Source organism: Cavia porcellus, unplaced genomic scaffold (genome assembly GCF_034190915.1).
Source record: "Cavia porcellus strain 051 isolate PalLab524CR breed Dunkin Hartley unplaced genomic scaffold, mCavPor4.1 scaffold_9, whole genome shotgun sequence".
NCBI classification, from domain to species: domain Eukaryota; kingdom Metazoa; phylum Chordata; class Mammalia; order Rodentia; family Caviidae; genus Cavia; species Cavia porcellus.
Window position 1 is genome coordinate 61,442,636 of NW_026947492.1, and position 22,686 is coordinate 61,465,321.

Genomic DNA, 22,686 nt, shown 5'->3' on the forward strand with positions numbered 1-22,686 from the left:
CTTTTTTTGGTACCAGGAATCAAATTGAGGGCCTCATGCTTGCCAGGCAAGCGCTGTACCTCAGACTCTTGGACTCCTTTTTTAGTATGTATTTTTCCATGTTTGAAATATTTATTTCAAGAATATGCTTTCAGAATTGACTCTTTGTTCATGAAAAATGTGGGCATTTTTTTCTATCAAGGTTGTATAATGAGCCTTAGAGTTAAAGGTTTATTTGCATCTTAGTTCTGGCATTTAATACTTGGGTGGTTTGGGACCAATTACTAAATTTTTTAGGCAATGGTCATGTTTTATAATGGTCATGTTATAGAAGATCTGCTTGCCTCTTTTTTTCTATGATCTCAACCTTCTCCAAAAGTCATTGGTTCATATGTTTCCTTAGAGGCCAATTTTCTTTCTTTCTTTTTTTTTTTTTTTTTTTTTACACTTTTTTTTTTTTCCTTTTTTATCGGTACTGGGGATCGAACTCACAACTGCCTGCTTGCCAGGCAGGCGCTTATGCCGCTGAGCTAAATCCCCAGCCCCTTAGAGGCCAATTTTCTATCTTTCTAAATTTTTTATTCAAGATACTCTTAGCATAATAGTTTTTCCTCCAACAGTTTACTTCAAAGCCTCAAATCCATTAATTCATCCTTATTATTTGTAAACATCAGGTCCTGGACCTTCCATTTTACTTTCTTCTTTTTCTAGTTTAGACAGCATGGGAAAATAATTAATGTCCTCTTTGGTTCAGTTACATCTGCCCGAAAAATTCCATGTTATAATTGAATCCAGTCATCTCTTTATGAATATGTTAGTGTCACTAGTACCAACTAGGTTGAAAATTTTACCAAGCACACTTATTTTGTGTTTCAGTGTCATACTTACTCTATACTGCTTGTACCTGGCTTTAACCACTAGTACCTCTCCTCCCTGACCCTTATTTGAAGACCATGCTTCTGAGAGACATGGAAATTATCAGACAGAAGTATTCTTTTTTGCTGTGCACATGTAACTGTATTTATAATTATTCTCTCTGTATGCCAGTATATTGCTGTCAAAAGCCATCCCCTAATTATGTTAAATCTTATCTTCTTTTGTATTTATCATTCCCAATTCTTTAATTATTTTTTATTTGCTATAGTTTTTATTTTATGCTGGATACTAGCCTATCTTCTGACTACACAACAGTGAACAAATAGACTAACTCTTGTTCTTATGGAACCTTTACTGTGGAGAAATTACACAATTAACATTTAATCAAATAATTTATTCATCTATCAAAAGTATTGTAAAGTGACTTTAAGCAAAAGTAATCACAATGTGATGACTATGACTATGATTTTTACATTTTTTTTACATTTTTTACGTGTTTAATTGGATAATTTGTGTCACGATTTGTCATGTTTGTATGTGTAGTTGTAAGGACTGAACCCAAGACCTTGTGTGTGAGTGGAGTGGTAAGCACTCTACCACTATCACTAAGCTATTATCCCTCTCTCCAGCTCTTTGAAGCTGCTGTACTTTTGATGTGGTTTTTTTGGTTTTTTGAGATAAGGTTTCACTGTGTAATTCAGGCTAGCCTCGAACTCCCCGCAACCTTCCTGCTTCAGCCTTTCTTTTTTTTTTTTTTTTGTGGTACCGAGAGTTGAACTCATGACCTCACACTTGCCAGGCAGGCATTTATGCCACTGAGCTGAATCCCCAGCCCTTCTCAGCCTTTCAATTACTGTTATTACAGATACACGCCACCACACCTGGGGAGGCTACTGTATTTTTGAATATGCTATTTTACATGCTTTCATACCTGTTTATGTGAGTGGAACTTCTATGTCTCCTTCAGTAATGCTGCAAATAGTCTCCCCTTATCTGCAGCATCAGTTATCAACCAGTCACTACTGTAACCTGAATTTATTAAATGCAGACTTTCAGACATAACCCGTTAAGTTTTAGTTACAAGCTGTTCTAAGCAGTGGGATGAAATCTCTTCCTATTCTGTTCTGTCCTTCCTAGGATGTGACTCTTCCCTTTGTCACCACAGCCATACTATCTGTACTACCTGCTTGTTAGTCAGTTAGTTGTTACCTCAGTTACAGAACAGCTGTCACGATATTGTTCCATTTGTGTTCAGGTAACTTCACCAGAATTGACTGGAACTTTGATCTTGGGCTTCAGTTTCCAAAACTTTGAGGAAAAATATGTGTTGTTTAATATGTTTTCACTAGTTTGAATGACAAGTGGTACATGCATGACTGTGGCATTGGGCAGTCACTGTGTAACTTAAGCTGGTCTTGAGCTCATGGTGATTCTTTTGCTTCAGCCTCCTGATAGCTGGCCAATTTTTTTTTTTTTTTTCCAACAGTGTCTCACTGTGTAGTTCAGGCTGGCCTTGAGTTCAATATGTAGCCCAGGCTGGCCTCGAACTTGCAGAGATCCTCCTGAGTACTGGGATTACAGATATGTGCCACCACGCCCAGCCAAATTCTTATAATATACCATGTTAATAAAATCAAGTTCACAGTAAAAGCAAGAAAAGTATTTTGCAAAATTTATCATTTACTTATACTTCAAAATTTATCAGGAAACATGCCAGTTATGCTATTCCTATAATCCCAGCATGGAGGCTGAAGCAGGAGGATTGTGGCAAGTTTAAGGGCATAATATATTCAAGGCCAGCTTGGACTGCACAGTGAGACCCTGACTTAAAGGCAAACAAAATAAAACAAAAATTATCAAAGAACAAAAACTAGAAACTTCCTTAAACCTAATAAAAGCTGTCTGTCAGATCTTACAGCTAACATTGTATTTAATGGTGAAGTACTAAATGCTTTCTCCTCTCTATCACTTCTATTGGATGGTTTAGCCACTCAATTTAATCAGACCAAAAAATTCAAGGAATCTAGTTTGGAAAGGAAAAAATAAAACCTGTCATTCTCAAATAACATGATATTTTATATTAGAAAATTCTAAAGAATAAATAAAGAGAGACTGGCATGGGGGTACATGCCAATCTATAATCCTAGTACAGGGCGGGGGCTGCAGCAGAAAGATAAAGATCCCCACAAGTTCAAGGCCAGTCTGGACTACATAATGAGTCCAGGCTAGCCTAAACTACATAGCAAGACACTGTCTCAAAAAACAAACAAAAGGGAAAAAAGAATAAAAATACAAGGTGGCATGGTTTTATACACATGAGCCTAGCAATCAGGGAGGCTGAAGCAGGAGGATACTGCCAATATATACTAAGTCCCCTACTTAAGAACAAGTTCCATTCAGGGAGAATGTTCACAAGTCAGATTCTTTTATATCTGATAAAGTGAGCCTTACACAATACACCCATGAAACTTCAAAGCTCACATTTTTTTGTTTGTTTTTCTCTTTTTGAGACAGGATCTTGCTATACTTTTTGGTCTGGCCTTAAGCTCTCAAAGCCCAGACTAGTCTTAATCTTACAACAATCCTCCTGCCTCAGCCTCCCAAATGCTGGGATCACAGGCTTGTATTATCTCGCCTGGCTCAGATGTTTGTAAGTTGTAGACTGGCCATGTATTCAAAATAAAGTTAAGAAAATAGTTCCAGTCAGAGTACTGTTACAAAGAAATTAAATACTTGGAAACAAATTTAACAAACAACATAAGACTTAGACTCTGAAAACTATGAAACATTGTTGGGAGAAATTTAAAAAGACAGATGAAAAGATACATTCATAGGTTGGAAGATTTTGTGTGTGTGTGTGTGTGTGTGTGTGTGTGTGTGTGTATTTTTTTTTTTTTGCTCAGGCAGGACTCTGTCTTCTGCCTCATCCCCCAAAGGTGCTGTGGTTACAGACTTATACCATCATGCCTGGCTAAAACTCTGCAACTGATTTTAACTGAAATCCTAAGGCAGTGTAACCGGTAAAGAAGTATATTTCCTCGATGATGCTAGAACAATTGGATATCCATGTGTAAAAATATAGACATTGTACTCCTTATTTAATAATCCAGCTGTTTGATGACTGAATTTGAACTTAAAAACCAAGGCATATTGTTCAGATTTATAACTGCATTGATTACTTTTCTCTTGTTGCTGCGAAAAAAACCCTTGATGCCCAAAATTAAGGAAGAAAAGGTGTATTTAGCTCACAGTTTGTAGAGTCCATGTTAAGCTGGTTCCAAGGCAGGGTAGTGTTGCAGAGGAACAACAGTTAATGACAGCAGAAGACAGCAAAAGCAACAAGAGTAAAAAAAGGAGGAACATGGAGAGAAGGCTCTTTCTGTCCCTTGGTGGTTGTAGCTCTCACACCTGTAATCCCAGCATTGGACCATGAATCAATCACAAATTCTAGAACCCTGCCCCCATGACCGCATGAGACACTGGGAGAACATCCAGACACAAACCATAACAATGACTCACTGCTTGGACTTTTGAGCTACCCCCCCCCCCATACCCCTGTACTGGAAATTGAATTTAGGACCTTTTGTTTACCAGCAAGCACTGTGACACTGAACTACATCCCCAGCCCAAGCCATCTTTTTTGGTGTGTATAGTTTGGTACATCTTGTTTATAGAGCCTGAGTATCTTTTTTTTTCTTCTATGAAGCACACCTTGTTTATATAATACAGTAATTTTTGCTAACTATACTGCAGAGTACTGTAGTTTTATGTTCTGTTATACATTATATTACTGCATGTAATAGTTACGCAAATAACTTGGCCAGAGTCATCCAGTTGGAGTTGCCTTTGACCATTCCTTTTTTTTGTTTGGAGACAGGATCTTGCTGTCTAATTCAGACTGGCCTTAAATTCACTGTGTAGCCCAGGCTGGCCTCGAACTCATGGCAGTCCTCTTGCCTCAGCCTCCCAAGTACTGGGACTTGGACTGTTTCTTTGTCCTGAATATTGTGATGTACATACAATATATAATTCCTCATTTAACAACCAAGTTTTAATAACCTACTTGCAGGAACATAACTTGATTATTAATTTAGGAATGTTTGTGTTTAATGTGGACCTCTACCTTATGGTACATATTAAAATGAACTCAAAATAGATTATAGTCCTAAATGTCAAAACTAAAGCTATAAATTTTTAGAAGAAAAATTCTAGGAAAACATCTGCATGATCTTTTTTTTGTTATTATTGTTGTTTTGAAACAGGGTGTCTCAGATAGTTCAAACTATCCTTGAATGCACTATGTAGCCCAAGCCAGCCTCAAACTTGAACTGATGATCCTCCTGCCTCAGTCTTCTGATTGCTGGGATTATAGGCGTGTACCACCACATTCAGCTTTCCTATAACAGCAAAAGCATAATCCCTTTAAAAAAAAGTGTTAAGTTGAACTTTAAAACTTTTCTACTTCAAAAGGCTCTATTATGAAAATGGAAACAATCCATAAATTCTTTTTTGATGCTTAAAAAATACATAATATAATAATATAATATAATATATAATAAAATATATATAATATAATATAATATTTTTATATACATTTAATCGGGCCTAGTGGTACAGGTCAATCCCAGCACTCATGAGGCTGAGGCCAGAGGATCATCATGAATTTGAGGCCAACCTGAGCTACATACTGCATAGTGAGACCCTGTCTCAAAAACAAAACAAACAAAAATAGATTGCCCAAAAAATGTATACACCAGGGGGGAAATATTTTATCAGTATTTTAATACTAAATTTATTGAGACATCTGAGATTAATACAAGTTACCTTTCTACAGCTATAAAGAGTGCTCAAAGTGGGTATCCATTAGCTTCCAGACATTTTATTAGTATGAGAACTGCTACTTCGGTAACTTTGGCCATTGAGATTGCTGAATGAGCCGGAAATTTAGCTCAATGGTATAAGTGCCTGCATGGCAACTGCGAGGTTGTGAGTTTGATCTCCGGTACCAAAAAAAAAAAAAACAGATTGCTGAATGTGCATTTTTAAATTGCTTTTCTAAGGGCCCCAGGTGTGGTGGGTTTTCTGTGATAGATGACATCCTCTCAGGTCCCACATTGAGGATAACACTACCTGTTGAAAACCATCATACTTACTTTTCTTTTCTTGAAGTGTGTATACATTTTTATTGGTGAATTTTGTATATTTTTAAAAATTTATTGGTATTTGTTTGCAGTAAATACTAATTACCTTCATTTTGAGGAATTGGTAAAACTTATACATACCACATTAATTAAAAATATTTAAGCCAAATGTAATGTGCACATCTGCCATTTCGGCTGTCAGGAGGCTAAGACAGGAGGATCATCACAAATTCAAGGCCAGGGGCTGGGGATTTAGCTCAGCAGCATAAGCGCCTGCCTTGCAAGCAGGCAGTTGTGAGTTCGATCCCTGGTACCGATGAAAATGAAAAAGACAAAAAAACAAACAAACAAACAAATTCAAGGCCAGCTTGGGCTACATAGCAAGATTCCCATGTTAAAAAAAGTCACAAACAAGAATCTCATTTTCACTGGGCGTGGTGGCACATGTCTGTAATCCCAGGCACTCAACATTCAGAAGGCCGAGACAGGAGGATTGTTGTGTGCTCAAGGCCAGCCCAAACTGCATAGTGAGACCCTATCTCAAAAAAATAGGAAGAAAAAAAATCTCATTTTTACCATTTTATTACAGCTAATGCCTCAACTCTTTACTTTGGAAATTGGGAACTAAAAGGAGAAAATACCTATCTTTTGTATATGCAATTTATACTCCAGTATGAACAAATAGCTCTGCTTGGTAAATTTTGTTTGAAGAATTCCATGTAGTGTAAATGTAGCAGGCATGACATAAAATTATCATTAAATTACTCCCAGTACTCCAATTACCAACTTTTAGATTTTCAGTTTCAGGTTTATAATTTTAAACCATATTGTTACCATTTTTATAATTCAAAAGCAATAAAATACTGACAGTTTTATAGTGTTCAACTTAAAATAGGCTAAAGAAAAATTCCTTAGTTGAAATAAATTCATTCTTTTATCTGAGGCAGATACATTGCTTAGAGTAACTTTTACAATTACTCTAGATTTAGAGGATTTCTTATCCCAAAGGATGTAACAAATTGACAGTAACATAAGCACAAAATGGCATGATAAAAAACAGTGGTTTTTAGGCATGATAAACTTGTCCAAAAAAATGGTAGAAATCAAATACATTCTTAACAAAATTCTAGCTTTTTACCAACAGAAATAAAGCCCCAACTGAAAAAAGTACTTTTCTTTTTCCTTCCTTCCTTCCTTCCTTCCTTCCTTCCTTCCATGTGTGTGTGTCTGTGTGTTGTTAGGATCAAAACTACAGCTTCTTGCATGCTAGGCAAGTGCTTTACCACCCCAGCCTATGGTCACTTTTCTGATCCAGTGTTTCATTTCTTGTTTTTAAATATTTTTCAATTTTTAATGACTTATTTACTTTGTTTTTATGCTAAGTAATGTAACCCACAAATACTTAAGGGGAAAGTATATAAACATACTTAGATACCTAATATACAAACACATTTGTCTATGGAACAATTAACCTTTTGTAGTAGAATTTGCATCAGTGTTTTCTGAAGGTTTTTTTGCTTCCTCCCTTCTTTCCTTCTTACCTTTCCTTTTGTCTATTCTTTTTATTTCCCATATATATATTTTGGATTCTTTAACAGCAGCCAGGTGCAAGATTTTACATGTGTTTGGACCACAGAAGGAAACTGATTATTATTGTGTGCTACAAAGGAAAACTTGTTTTCTTTACTTAATTTTTTTATATTGAAAAAATTGTATCTGTTTTTAGAAAATCATATCTGTAGGTCTCTGGCCATCTATGACATCAGAACAATTGAGAAGCATTTAAATAGTAAGATTAATCAAGATAAGTAATTTACATCAGCAATATTTTCTAAAATCCTGTAGAGGCAAAATGTTGTTTGAGGAGCACTCATTACATACTACAATTCAAGTAAAAACATAGTGCTAACTAAAATTCTCATTGCCATGTTACCTATAAAGTAAGAAAAATGAAGATGAGAATGAGCTACCTTGTAGGAATGTATGAGGACTGGAGATGATCCATGTAAAGGGCCTGAAACTGTCTCTAACATTGCAGGTGCTTATTACGTGGAAGCACTTATCACTGGAAATTTTGTTCATTCCAACTTGGGTAGTATGTGCTTAAGTGTTCTTTATTCCTTCAGCAATCATAGATGCCATTTGCATCTTAAACTACTGGCCATTATCAAACTGTTCTTATGTGTTAATGTCTTTGTTTTGTTTCATCTTACAGGCAACAATTGGCATTGACTTTTTGTCAAAAACAATGTACTTGGAGGATCGAACAGTGAGTAATATTTTCAGTGTGCAGTTTTCTGGAACCATATTAGAAACCTATGATCAAAGCTGTAATCAGTGATAGTCCTGTAGAAATAGGTAACAAAGTTACTAGTTAATGTATAGGCATTGAGAAAAATTGGTATTACAGAATGAGTTGTTCTAAACCCTGTAACTTAAGTCCAAGTGAGATCCAAAGGGGGAAAGAAAAATACATTTTTTATAAAACCCTGTTGTGCCTAGCCTTGTTAAACAAACTGTCATCTTGATTTGGAAAAATGACAACTGATAGCTTTAAAAGAGGATTGAGAGAATTTTCATAAAGAAATTAGAGCTGATTGGGCCGGGGGTTTAGCTTAGTGGCATAAATGCCTGCTTGGCAAGCACGGGGTTGTGAGTTCAATTCTTGGTACAAAAAAACCCCCCAAAAACTAAAAATCTTAAATGCCACTCTTAAGGCATTCATCATACAGTTTGTGAACTTGATTTTCTTTGTCAAAATAGTGTATATCTCAGAGTAACTGAATAGGGGAGAAACTGTATTTGTTAGACTTTTATCTTCTGTCTAGGGTACTCTTTAAATCAAATGTAAATTTTGTATTCTAGCCTACTACTACTCCTTGAAGAAATTCTATCACCTAAACATTGAATAGCGTAAATGCAATATTGCAGGAGTTGTATCTAAAATGTTATTTTTCCTCTAATATTAATTACTATAAAAATCTAAAAGATGTTATTTTCCTCCAGTGTTATTTACTATAAGTGTGTGGGGTTTTTCCTTTTGAATGTTCTCTTTTATATTTTCATATACATATAATACACCATTTCTTAGAACTTGAAAGCTTGGAGACTGCTTTATAATGGTAAGAGAATTTAATGCTTGTTTTCAGCTTGTTTTTTTTGTAATCTAGATGTGAGAAAGTAAGTACAAGAGTGTTGTGTTGGGTTGCGAAAAGATATTTCTTCTTTTTTGGTTGTCTGCATTGATTTAGGGAGAAATATATGGAAGAAACAGAAGCACAGTGGGAAAAGACCCAGTTTCAAAATATTCTAGACTCAGTAAGAAAGAGATACATTTTAGCTCCAGAGTTTTTCAAAGAAGTATTAGCACCTTTGCTTCATAGCCTGAGGTGCTCATTTGACATTTACCCTCCTTTTTTCTTTTATGTTCAGTATTGAATATCAGCAGTATTTTTTTCATCTGAAAGGTATAGAGATTCAAAGAAGTTATAGAAAGAGACAAAAGGGAAGCTGTATTCCTGGTTCTTTGAAATCTTTCACAGTGATATTTTTTTAGTCATATATCATCAGAGCAAGACATTTTTAATATTACTCCCTTTTGAAAAGAAATTTTGTGTTATTTTCATTCCTTCTCTGCAATCTTTTGCTTGAGTCTTTTCTCTACCTCTCATCCTCCCCCTTTACAAAAGCATTTTCTTTTTTCTTTATTTTTTTCTTTTATTTATTTTTTTAGTGTTAGTTTTTTTGTTTTTTGTTTTTTTTTTATTTATTTTTTCCCATCCCACAGATCAGGCTGCAGCTGTGGGATACTGCGGGTCAGGAACGTTTCCGTAGCCTCATTCCCAGTTACATCCGTGATTCTGCTGCAGCCGTAGTAGTTTACGATATCACAAGTAGGTATATTGCAATGGGTTGACCTTTCTTATTTTTCTTGCCTGTTTGACTGATTTTGTTGTTAGGTACGATTGCAATTGTGGGACACAGCAGGTCAAGAGCGGTTCAGGAGCTTGATTCCTAGCTACATTCGTGACTCCACTGTGGCAGTTGTTGTTTATGATATCACAAGTGAGTGGGGGGAATTACGCGTTTCTAATCTTTCAACCTTTAGCTTAGCTGCATGCATGTTCTTGTGTTGTGCTTGCTTTCCTTTCCTGGCATGTATGATTAATTTTATCATGGTAAACTTTATCACAGACCAGTAGGTCAGAAATACTTGCTTTGGTGTTTGTTACCAGTGTGCTTTATTTCTCCTGTACTAGATTTTTCACTCTAAAAGTTGTCTTTTAGGTCTAATTTTGAGTCCTTTTCACGATTTTCTTAGTATTCTATTATCCCTAAGCTATACCATAATTGACTGAATGAAAATCCTTTTTAATTTAATTTCATCTGAGATTTCTCTAAAATAATCTGCAATTAAACCTCTTGCCAAGTTTTCCAATCCTCCAAGGCTTCTGTTGAGGCTATTAAAAGCTTCTGCTAGTCAGTTTTTTTCTTTGCTTTTCCCTTCAAATCATTCAGTCTATATAGAAGACTGAAAATGTAACATACGCTTTTCTGTTAAATCATTTTTGTTCGAATCATATCTGTGTTCCATGACTGACATTGCTAACAAACTACAATTACATTTCTCTCTAAGAAAAAAACAGTAATGATTTGTGTTTTTTCCCTAAAGACTGAATAATGCCTTTGACCTTTTAAATCACTATAAATTTTCTAAGAGCTTTGGTGACTGACAAATGCTCTGTTTGAAATTGTCTTTGCAAATTGTTTTATGACATATATAAGGCAATATTTAACATCATCCTGTATAGTGGTCCATAATTTATAGCAAAACCAGATTAATACAGCATCTTGGACTTTAAAAAAAAATTGACTTCAGCTAGGATTACTGAAGTATTTTTGCATATCTACGCAGAGGTCCTGGCTACTAAACAAAACTGCAACAGTAAAATTTTATAAGATTGCATTCAGAGACTTTTTTTTAAAGATAGTACTATATGCAGTATTTCTTTTGCAGCTTTACTTTGGGTTGCTACTTGTTTTTAAAAAAATATGTGCACCTTAATATGCTTTTACCAGTTTTATAGCTTTAAAATGTTTGTGCTTACTTTAACCAGAGCAGAAGAAACTGGTGTATTTTTCCTTAAAAATTCTGCAAATATGTTAAAATATTAGTAAGTTGCTTTCTTTAATTGCTGTAAAAAGTATTGAAGTACTCTATTTAGAATCTAATACTAGAAAAGATGGATTTTTTAGAAGTGATTCTGGTACACTAAACCAAATAGGCTTTAGGTTAAAGAGATCACAAACTTGAGTGTGAGCAATGCAAACATGGTTGTGTTGAAAGCTCTTTAAAGACTGCAGATTTTCTGGATGTGTTGGGACTTACTGGCTGACACACTTTTGGAAATGCTTTCTTTGTCATGTTTAGTATGTGTAAGTGATCAAAAAAGCCTTGTGGCAATGTAACACCAAATTATCTGCCATAGCTGTCTTTGTATTTTTAAAAGTTTATTTTTTCCAATTGTATAATACAGGGCACTCATTTGATTGTTGTCAAATTTATTTATTTATTTTTTTGGTCTTTTTCCTTTTTATCGGTACCAGGGATCGAACTCATGACTGCCTGCTTGCAAGGCAGGCGCTTATGCCGCTGAGCGAAATCCCCAGCCCCTATTGTCAAATTTAAATACTGTAATCTAAAAGGAACTTTGAGGATTTTATTCTTTCTGTTTGTTTAGATCACTGACAGTTGTAATCAGATAAAATGGAGTTATGTTGCAGGCACATTAAAAGTGGGTTTCTAATGTGCCGTCCTCCTTCCAACTTCCAGGGTATTTGGGGGGAGTGGTATTGTTTGCTTGGGAGGCATTTTTAGTAACACTCATCTCTGTTCACCCTCCCAAACCAGATGTTAACTCATTCCAGCAAACCACAAAATGGATTGATGATGTCAGAACAGAAAGAGGAAGTGATGTTATCATCATGCTAGTAGGAAATAAAACAGATCTTGCTGATAAGAGGTATGGTTTGATTTTGTGTGCCTGAAATGTTTAATCTCTATGTTAAGTAACCTGTTAATTTTATTTACTGAAAAATTAGAAAGGAAGCATGTTTAATCCTTCATTTTTCCTCAGTGTGAGGACCTAACATGATCAAACTCAGTTCTTAAAGGAAAATGAGTTTTATTTTATGTCAGCCGATGCATAAATAACTCTTGTGGTGGATTGTTTAAACATGAGGCCAGGAAATATTTTATATTTTTAGGTCTCATAAGTAACAACTGTGGTTGGGTATGGTGGCACATGCCTGTAATCCCAGTACTTGGGAGGCTGAGGCAGGAGCATTGCCACAAGTTTGAGGCCAACCTGGACTGGATAGTTCAAGGCCAGCCTGAATTACATAGTGAGAGTCTATCTCCAAAAAAGAAAAGTAGGAACTGTGTTTTGTTACAGAGCAAGCCATTTTTAAAAACAAAACTTTTTTATCTTTAAAAATTATTCATAAATGCACATGTTTTTTGTAATCTTTTTACAAACATTCATTGTAATACAGTGGTATAAGGTATTGAACTGAATAATTTTATTGTTAAATGAGCGAGACCATATTTGGGTCACAAGATGCAAAATATATTAACATTCCTTATAGAACCCATGGTTTGAATTCTTGCTTTCAGCTTTCTTCAGTGATCTACTAGGTATTCTTTTTGCTTTAAATAGCATTGGCCAAAGCACTTAATAGTGGGAGATTTTACGATTTGTTACATATTTATTCATGAATTGCATTATGACATTTGGTAATGAACTTTTGATACTAACTACAATGTTGTGATGAAATCTAACTACGATGGACTTGGGCATGGTGGCACAGTTCTGTAATCCCAGTACTCTGGTAAGCTGAGGCAGAAGGATTGCCAAGTTTGAGCCTTGTCTGGGCAATTTAGCAAGTTGTTATCTCAAACAGTAAAAAGGGAGCTATAGCTCAATGTGAAATCTTCAGTGCCCAGTACTGCCCCCACCCAAAAAAGAACAAAAAAATCACTTGTGGAGACTTTAAGTCTATTTCTGCCCATGGTACCTCAAGAAAACCCTTTAAGTGTCTGTTCTTTTGTTGTTCAATTTATTTCATTTGAGTAAACAAATGCTGGGAATATATAATTTATATTTACAATATTTTTTTCTTATAGTAATATCAGCTGCTCTAGAATTACCATCTTTGTTAGTGATTTTTGCTAGGATATTACCTCTGACTTAATCACATTTTTAAAAACGTAGAGCCTAATCATTCCACTAAAATGGTTTCTGAATGAGATTTAGAAGTGTAACAAAAATGTCAATAGGAAATGTAGTGGCATAAGAGCCTGCCTGGTAAGCATAAGTGCCTGCCTGGCAAGCACTAGGTTGTGAGTTCGATCCCCAGTACCCGAAAAGCGTTAACAGGCAATGCTTTGGTAGAGAGTGGTCTTTTATAAGCATGACACGAAAACCTAAAGCCATAAAGAGAGAGATTGGTACATAAAGTACATAAAGAACATTTCACATATTACACTGAATATGATTTAAAGTTGAGAATAACAGTATTATCAAGTATTATCAAATTGAAATAAGTAAAATCTCTTGTATACTGAAGATATAATGGAATGTACCTTTTTTGTAGGGGGATTATACTTTTGAGAAGAAACAATTTGACAATATCATAGTTTGAAATATTTATTGACTAGGGGCTGGGGATTTAGCTTAGTGGCACAAGTGCCTGCCTTGCAAGCAGGTGGTCGTGAGTTTGATCCCCGGTACTGATAAAAAGAAAAAAAAAGAATGTTTATTGTTCCCATCACGTGGCTCACCCTTGTAATCCTTGTAGTCAGGAAGCCTCAGACAGCAGAAGCACAAGTTCAAAGCCAGCCTGTGCTACATAGTAGCAGGTTCAAAGCCAGGCTGGACTATGTAATGAGTCCCTGTCTCCAGGGAATGAATGAATGAGTGAGTGACTGTTGTAAAGACTAATGTTTCACTTTTTAAACCTTATGATTCAATGATTACTAGATGGGGTCCTTGATTATATATTTTAAGTAATCTTCCTAGATGATTCTGACACAGTAAAACCACAATTGGGACTATCCTATAACAAACTTAATTATTTTATTAGGGTGAGTTACAGTTACTCTAGTGAACATAGGATCCTAAAGTAAGGAAGGAATTCTTTCTGAATTGTTCATATTTAGAATTTACAGGCTAGAGATCATTCAAGTGTTTATTGTCATTTATGTTCCAGATGATACTGTTCCACCATAGAGTAGTGCACTAGGAAGACTAAAAGTCAAGTTTTAAGAAGCTTTTATTCCAGAGAACGGTATAGACATTTAAGTAAGTTAGTAAGGTGGGCATGGTGGTACACAGCCACGTGGTAGGCTGAAGCAGGAGGATCTTGAAATTAAAGACCAGCCTGGACAACACTGCCAGACTCCATTTCAAAAACAAAACAAAAAAGAATCAAATACATAGTATGTTAAATAGTAAAACATGCTAAGGGGAAAATAAAGGAGGGAGAGGGCTTGAATCAGAATAGCCATTAAAACCCTGAAGGGAGGGCTGGGGCTTTAGCTCAGTGGCATAAGCACCTGCTTTGCAAGTGTGTGGTTGTGAGTTCGATCCCCGGTACCGATAAAAAAGAAAAAGACCAAAAAAAAAAACAAAAACCCTGAAGGGAAGAGCCATGATGAGCACTTAGCTTTTCTCTAATGGAATCAAGGAATAATATCTTGGTCATATGTAAATCAAGGAAGCTGTTAAAGATCACAGGGGTTTTTGCAGCTTGAAAACCCAAAGAAACTTTTAGGTGAAGATAGGAAAATTTGAGAACAAATAATTTACTGTGGACTATTTAAATCCATAAGTCACACTGATATTATACTTCCAAAGGAAACTCGTTGGTTGTCTTTGGAAAATGCTTGCGACTGTTTTGAACATTTATTCTTTCATTCCATGAGTACCTGAGGATAACTAAATAGTTGAGAAAGTTTGTCTTTAAAAAAAGTAATTCAGCCAAGCACAGCTCGAGAGGCTGAGGCAGGAGGATCATAAGTTTAAGTCCAACCTGAGCAACTTAGTGAGACATTGTCTCAAAATAAGATAAAAGGGCTGATCCTCAACAAACAAGGGTTGGAAGTTCCATTCAATCCAGCTATTCCCCTCCCAGATGTTTTTCCAGAAAAATTGAAAAAGTCATGTCACAGTGATATATGTGCACCCATGTTTACAGAAGAACAATTTATAATAGCTAAATCTTGGAAACAATCAAAATGCCCTTCAACCACAGAGTGGATTTTTAAAAAGTAGTGTTTTTATGTAATGGAATATTACTCAGCTATAAAACGGACAATTTTAAGGCTTACCTATAAAGGGAAATGGAGGCAACTTGAGGCTATCCGCATTAAGTGAAATAAACAAGACTCACATTAGTAGATATCACATTGTCTCTCTAGTATAAAAAATAATAATTGAAGGAGTAATAAGATCCAAAATGTGTAATAGATATGATAAAAATGAAAGGGAAGGACAGTGCTCTAACAGATATAACTGTATATATGTTTAAATATGTAAGATAGATAACCATATTACTAAGTTTGTGTTGGATCACTGAACAGAATGTTTTGTACCGTCATTGTTTGTCTATCCACTTTTTATGCTTTGATTTTGTACAACTATTTTGGACAACTATTTCTAAAATGACAATATAATTTATCAACTAGTGATTTCTTAATATATTTTTTTAAATTCTGTATTATTTCTTTAAAAAAAAAGATAAAAGGGCTGGGGATGTAGCTCAGTTGTAGATCACTTGCCTAAGTAGGCACAAGGTTCTGGTTTCAATCCCTAGTGTGTTTTTGGAAAATTTTATTTCCCATAAAAAACATTATTAGGATAATTGGGAGAACATAAATAAAATATAGATTCAGTAATAACATGACATCAATACTAATTTTACAGTTTTAATGTATAATTATGTAAAATTGGGAAATTCACAGGACAGAGTAATTTAGGGATTAACTTACACAGATTGACAGTTTACTCTCAATTTGTTTTGAAAAACATTACTAAAAACTTGTAACTAGGTGTGGCTGTACATGCTTATATTCTCAGTTCTTTGGAGGCTGAGGTAAGAAGGGCATGAGTTTGAGCCTAACCTATAGGCAATTTAGCAAAGCCCTTCTAAATAGAAAAAAGCTGGGATATAACTCAGTGCAAAGGGCCCTGGGCTTAATTCCCATTACCACAAGAAAATAAAAATGTGTATACGCACACACAGGGTAAGAATATAAAGCAAGAGTCGAGCAAAGATGGTGGATAGAAAACAGCAGGTTACAGAGACTCCCTGAGATAGTCAACTTAGAATTCAACATAATACAGCGTGGGGAGTCCTGAACAGAGGGAGATGAATTCTCTTGTCCCAAGAAGAAACTAAGGTGAGAAGAACCAATCAAACATACAGTCCCGGTGCTACTATTGGAACAGCTAAAGGTTCAGTGCTTCCGCTGCAGGGCCGGAAATTGCGCGGCGGCAATTTACCAAGCCATCCAAAATCCCGCCATCCCGCCTCTTTGACTCACTGGAAACACAGTTGCACTGAGATCGGGGGTCAGTGAGTCAAACACCTGAGCTAGCAAGGAACCTGCACTGACCTGTGGTGAGTGATGGGAATAAAACCATTCCACAGAAGAAGAGGCTCCAACAGATGACATTCTGGGACAGGAACAAGGGGCAGCAATGACTTCAGTCAGTTGTTCCCTTCCGAAATGGGATTGGTGGAGTGAGCTTGGCCTGGGTCATGTGACCTGGCTGAGGCCCAATAGGTTATCCAAAATCAATTCCCTATGGCAGTGGCGCACATTAACACAGTGAAGGCCTCAGCAGGTTGACTGATCCAGAGGCGGGCAGCACACACTAATGCAGTGAAGGCTTTAGCAGGTTGACTGATCTGGAGGGGAAGGGCCAGCATATGCTGCCGCTGTTTACAACTTACTAGCACACTGCAGTGGGAAGGGTCACCTAGCCACTGTGCTTCAGAAGAATTGTAACCAACAATGGGCTGGGGATTTAACTCAGTGGCATAAGCACCTACCTTGCAAGTGTGCGGCCGTGAGTTCAATCCCCGGTACTGCCAAAAAAAAAAAAAAATAGAACTGTAACCAACAAAGAAAGAAACTGGGGCCTCCTAGGTGAAACAAAAAAGATGGGAAGAGGAAGCAACAAGAAAAAGTCCCCAGGTCCCAACCCTGAGAACACTGACCCAGGACAGGTAAATACAAAGGAGAATGAGGACAGCAAACATGCAGTATCAGACACGGCACCAGTGGACATAAAGAGCTATCTTCAGGACCTTAAAATTAAAATATTCAGCCAAGTAAAGCAAGATATAAGAAGATTAATAAAAGAGTTGCTAAGCACCCCTCAAGAAGACACAGATGGAAGAATGGAGGAACTTAAACAAAGGAGAGAACCATTTGATGAAGAATATAAAGAAAATATAGAATACATGAAGCAGATTCAAAGAGATTACCAGGAAATTAAAAGCTTTATTGGAAAGATGGCAAATCTGCTTGAAAGAAACTAAGGATAGATTATCCAAACTGGAGGTCAGGTTTGCAATGTGGGATAATGAAAGGAAAAACTTTTTAAAAATAACAAGGAAACAAGCAGTAACAATACAAAGGCTAGAAGATGACAAGAGGATCTATAACTGGAGAATAAAGAATGTGAATGAAGAAGCTAGGGTACAAACAAAGGAACTACAAAGGCTATCCACAGAAATAATTAAGGAAAACTTCCCAAACATAGGAAAAGGAAATGATATTCACATGTATGAGGCATATAGAACTCCAGCCACCTACAACCAAAACAGAGCTACATCCAGGTATATAATAAGATCACCAGAAATTCAGTATAAGAACAGAATATTTATTAAAAGCTGTTAGAGACAAGAAACAGATAACCTATAAAGGAAGGCCCATCAGAATAACGGAGGACTTCTCAAAACAAACCAGCAAGTCAAAAAGAGCCTGGAGTGAAATATTCCAAGCCCTGAAAGAAAATAACCTCCAGCCCAGATTGATATACCTTACAAAACTGTCTCTAGAAATTAATGGAGAAACAAGATGCTTTCAAGACAAAGAGGAACTTGGGAAATTCGCAACCACCAATCCAACTCTACAGAGAAGACTGCAGGGTATTCTAGAGAGGGAGAAAAGTACTAGGATTCCAGGAACAGTGGCAGAGAGGCCTCAATGAATGGAGCAGAAAACAGAATGAAGACAAGCAGATAATGGATGGCAAAAAATGAGCATAATAGAAATGAAGTAGAGGGCCCTTCTGAGGGAGAACCATCAGTGTTTCCTGGGATCCATGCCATATTGGAACTTGGGAAGCTGGGAAGCCAAGCAAACACCTCCCCTCCCTGGTAAGTGGCTGTGGTGTGGCTGGCTGTGGCCCTGCCAGGGGGAGAACCACCAGTATCTCCTGGGAAACCAAGTAAGCAGCCTGCCTCCCAGCTAAGCAATAGTGAACCTACTGGTGCACGGCCTAGAGTCAAACATCCCACTTCCCCTACCCACCTCTTCTGTCCCTTCGTTAGCAAATGGGAACCAGAAATCTGAGTATCTTCTGGAAGATAGACCATAGCAAATGAGGGGGATTTCCTTCTACCATCTCTTTGAAGGCAAATATTTTTATTACTGTTTTGCTCTATCCTGATTAATGGTACTGCTCTATTCAATATTCTGTTTTGATAAGTTCTATAATGTTCTGTATTTCATTTTATTTTGATATATGTGATTGAAAGAACACCTATTGTAAAGATAATGAAATATACTGTGATACCTATTACTGTTATCCTGGTAACCTGCTGTGAAGTTCTGTACCAATTTCACTGTACGATCTTAGTTGGCTTTATTCTCTCTTGGTCTGTTGTATTTTACTACTTTCAAAATAAAATTAAAAAAAAAAGAAATTCAGCATTAAATAAAAAAAAGAAATGGGGCTGGGGATTTAGCTCAGCGGCATAAGCGCCTGCCTTGCAAGCAGGCAACCGTGAGTTCGATCCCTGGTACCGATAAAAAACGAAAAAGACAAAAAAAAAAAAAAAAAAAAAGAAATGAAGCAGAGAAGGTTGGTTATAATCTGTAATATAGATGGCCTTGATACACTAAATTAAAAAAAAAAACCACACAGAGTAGATCAGGAGGTAGGGTCTACCGAGATGCTATTTATAGGAAATATAATTAACATGAAAAAGAGTACATGGATTGAAAATCAAATATGAGAAAACAATGTGACAGAACCAGAGAGTAAGAGGGGCAACTAGACCAGTATTTGTGGATAGGTTGGAAAGACAGGCTTTAATAGGTAAAGGAATAGAATTAGAGATTAAGTCCAGGAGAGAGAAGGTTTGGAACCACTTAGGTAAATAGCAGGTTGCCCCCTCCCCCAATTTAGACCCAAAAATGCACAGTGTACCTGGGGAAGTGAAAGGGGAGGGAGAGTCTTTAAAAAGATGGCAGAAGATATTGTTAATAGTGTATCAGGATTTAAAACCCACATTACACCACTCTGCTTAGATAGATTTTATTCTGTCCCAGTTTGTCTACTTGCATTAGATTTGAGGGCATAGACAGCTATCCCAAAAACATCAGGCTGTAGCACAGTAATCATGTTTAATTTCCTATTAACTTAGTCTGGAGCCCTGTATGACTTATACTGTTGTATCATGACTGATAGTAGTTAAATCTGGTTTGTTTGATTTCTGTTTGGTATTGACAGATTTTATTCAAAACTGATATGATTGATAGTATCAAGTCTGAGAGTATAGGCAACTACACTGAAGATGACAAGACTCATTATGATACACATTATGGTTTGATTACTGCCTGTTTTTGAAGTTTTATACTATATACAAAGTTGTGTTTTTATTAATACTGTTATATACTTATATATTCAGTTATACTATGTCTGATGATATAGCTAATTCTGTTGAAGATAACGAGAGACCACACAGGAACTATGGTAGAGCTCATTGTACAATGGTCTTATATGTATTTTTTGTTTCATGTGTTTATAGGAATATGTTTTGTTTTGTCTTCTTTTGTTTTGTTTCTCCCTTCAATATAGAAAGGATAGAAATACATGTTAAGATTCATGCATGTCTAGAACCTATAAACAGTTTATGAGAACTGAGCTTATGATGCATGATGAAATGAACAGATACTTTGAAGGAAAAGAGACACTAAAATACCCAGTGCTAATCCTGGAGTGTCATAACGTGAAACCCAGCAATAGTATTATTCTTTGTTCAGAGTGATATTAGCCTGCTTGGGTTTGTTCAATCTCAACACAATTGAAGATATGGATAACTGCATGTATGTTTAAGTGTATAGGATTGATAACCATATTTCTAAGTTTTTGTTGGATAGTTGAACAGAACTGGTTGCAATCTCACTGTTTGAATCCCCACTTTATATGCTCCACTTTAGTATCTTGAGTAACTTTGTAAAAGGACAATCTGTAATCATCAACTAGTGATTCCTTACTGTTTATTTTTTTCTTTGAAAGTATGCATTATTCCTACCCGTTTTCTGTTTTGTTTAGTCTTTCTTTAAATTAAATTAAAAAAAAAAAAAGACATTACAGGGACTGGGGATTTTTAGTTCAGCGGCATAAACACCTGCCTTGCAAGCAGGTGGTTGTGAGTTTGATCCCCGGTACCGATAAAAATGAAAAACACACACACAAAAAAAAGACAGCACATTACCCAGTGCTGATCATGGAGTGTCATGATGTAAAATCCAGCAATACTATTATTCTTTGTTCAGAATGACTTTTAGCCTGCTTTAGTTTGTTTAATCTCAACATAAATGAAGATATGGATAACTGCATGTATGTTTAAGTGTATAGGATTGATAACCATGGTACTAAGTTTTTGTTGGATAGTTGAACAGAACTGTTTGCTGTCTCACTGTTTAAATTCTCACTTATATGTTCCACTTTTGTATCCTGAACAACTGTTTGTAAGAGGACAGTATGTAAACATCAACTAGTGATTTCTTACTGTTTATTTTTTCTTTGAAAGTATGTATTATTTCTACCCATTTTCTCTTTTGTTTAGTCTTTCTTTAAATAAAAAAAAATTTTTTGTCTTTTTCCTTTTTATCAGTACCGGGGATCGAACTTAAGACTGCCTGCTTGCAAGGCAGGCGCTTATGCCGCTGAGCTAAATCTCCAGCCCCTCTTTAAATAAAATTTAAAAAAATAGAAAGCCTAGAAATATAAAGCTGGTTATGAGGGTGCCTGCCTGTAATCCCAACACTTGGAAGACTGAGGCAGAAAAAAAACAAAACAACAACCAAAAAAGCAAATACAGCAAAATGCTGATTGAAATTTTATATTAGAGTGGCCTTGTTTGTTGGGGAGTGGAGAATTTCATAATCTCTTGTTTGAGACAGAAAGACAATGGGCTGTAATACACAGACTGTGAGTTTTGGGAGTAAGGACATTTTCCCCAGAGTAATAGGAGTAGGGGTAGACTATAAGGACATATATTGAGGTAGATTGGTAGATGTGATGCCAGCTTGTAGAAATTCTTATTCATTACTTAGTTTTCTGTGTTGTTGGCTGGATGTTTTGTCAGCTGATCGTTATGATTTATTTAGCTAAAATCTTTACATATTTATTGAATATCCATGTGCCAACTGATCACCATGAATACCAAGATAGGTGGAATAGTCTTGAATTTGAAAAGCTCACCATTTGGGTGATAATTTATCATAAAATAACCATATGAAAGTAATGTTAACCTTGTAGTATTTTATATCAAGAGGTTTTACAATTTATATTTTTTACTTGTTCCACCCACAGAAGTCTCAAAATCCAAGTGAAGGAAATAATCCATAGTGAACAAAACTGTTAAACACAAAGATGTTTAGAATAACATTTTTTAACAGTACTGTACATTTTGAAAACAACTTGAACTTCTGTTTGGGAATGTTATATGAATTATGATAGTGAGCAAATTGCCTAGCCATAAAATATTTTACCTAAAGCAGTAGACTTTGCCTAAATTTAGAAAACTATTAAAAAGTTTTCGGCTGTTTTGGTATCAAATTGAACTCAGAGCCGGGGATTTAGCACAGCAGCCTAAGTGCCTGCCTTGGAATCATGAGATCAGATCATGAGTTCAATCCCCGGTACCAAGAATGGAGAAAAAAAAAAAAATAAAGAAATTGAACTCAGGACCTTGTGCTTGCCAACACAAGGCAGGCACTGTGCCACTGAACCTTATGTCCCTGGCCCCCTATAATAAATTATTTTGAAAACTTATATTCCAATAAACTGGAGTGCTCAGGAGAAATGGAGAAACTACTAGACATATGAATTACCAGATTTGAACCAAGAAAATGTAGTAACCTTGAATAGACCAATAACAGACAATGAAACAGGTAGCAATAAACATCCTGCCAACCAAGAGAATCCCAGGCCTGTTGGATTCACTGCAGAATTCTGCTAAAACTTTATGGAAGATCTAATACCAGTGCTCCTCAGTTTCTTCATGAAATGAAAGGGAAAGAAAAGAGTACTGCCAAACTCATTCCTGGAAATTAGCATTACCCTGATGCCAAAACTAGACAAGGACTTAACAAAAAAAG

The 22,686-nt window shown here is 36.0% G+C and overlaps 1 protein-coding gene across 2 annotated transcripts in view; it reads left to right on the forward strand.

The window, feature by feature from the left end:
• Rab6a (RAB6A, member RAS oncogene family) overlaps window positions 1-22,686 on the forward strand; it is a 67,147-nt gene that overhangs the window by 25,568 nt on the left and 18,893 nt on the right. The window contains exons 3-5 of one of the 2 annotated variants that reach the window (XM_063256518.1): window positions 8,212-8,265; window positions 9,784-9,889; window positions 11,908-12,019. In XM_063256518.1, coding sequence (XP_063112588.1) covers window positions 8,212-8,265; window positions 9,784-9,889; window positions 11,908-12,019 — 272 coding nt within the window. Of the gene's footprint in view, window positions 1-8,211; window positions 8,266-9,783; window positions 9,890-9,955; window positions 10,062-11,907; window positions 12,020-22,686 lie in introns of both variants that reach the window. The other variant, XM_063256517.1, reaches the window with a different exon arrangement.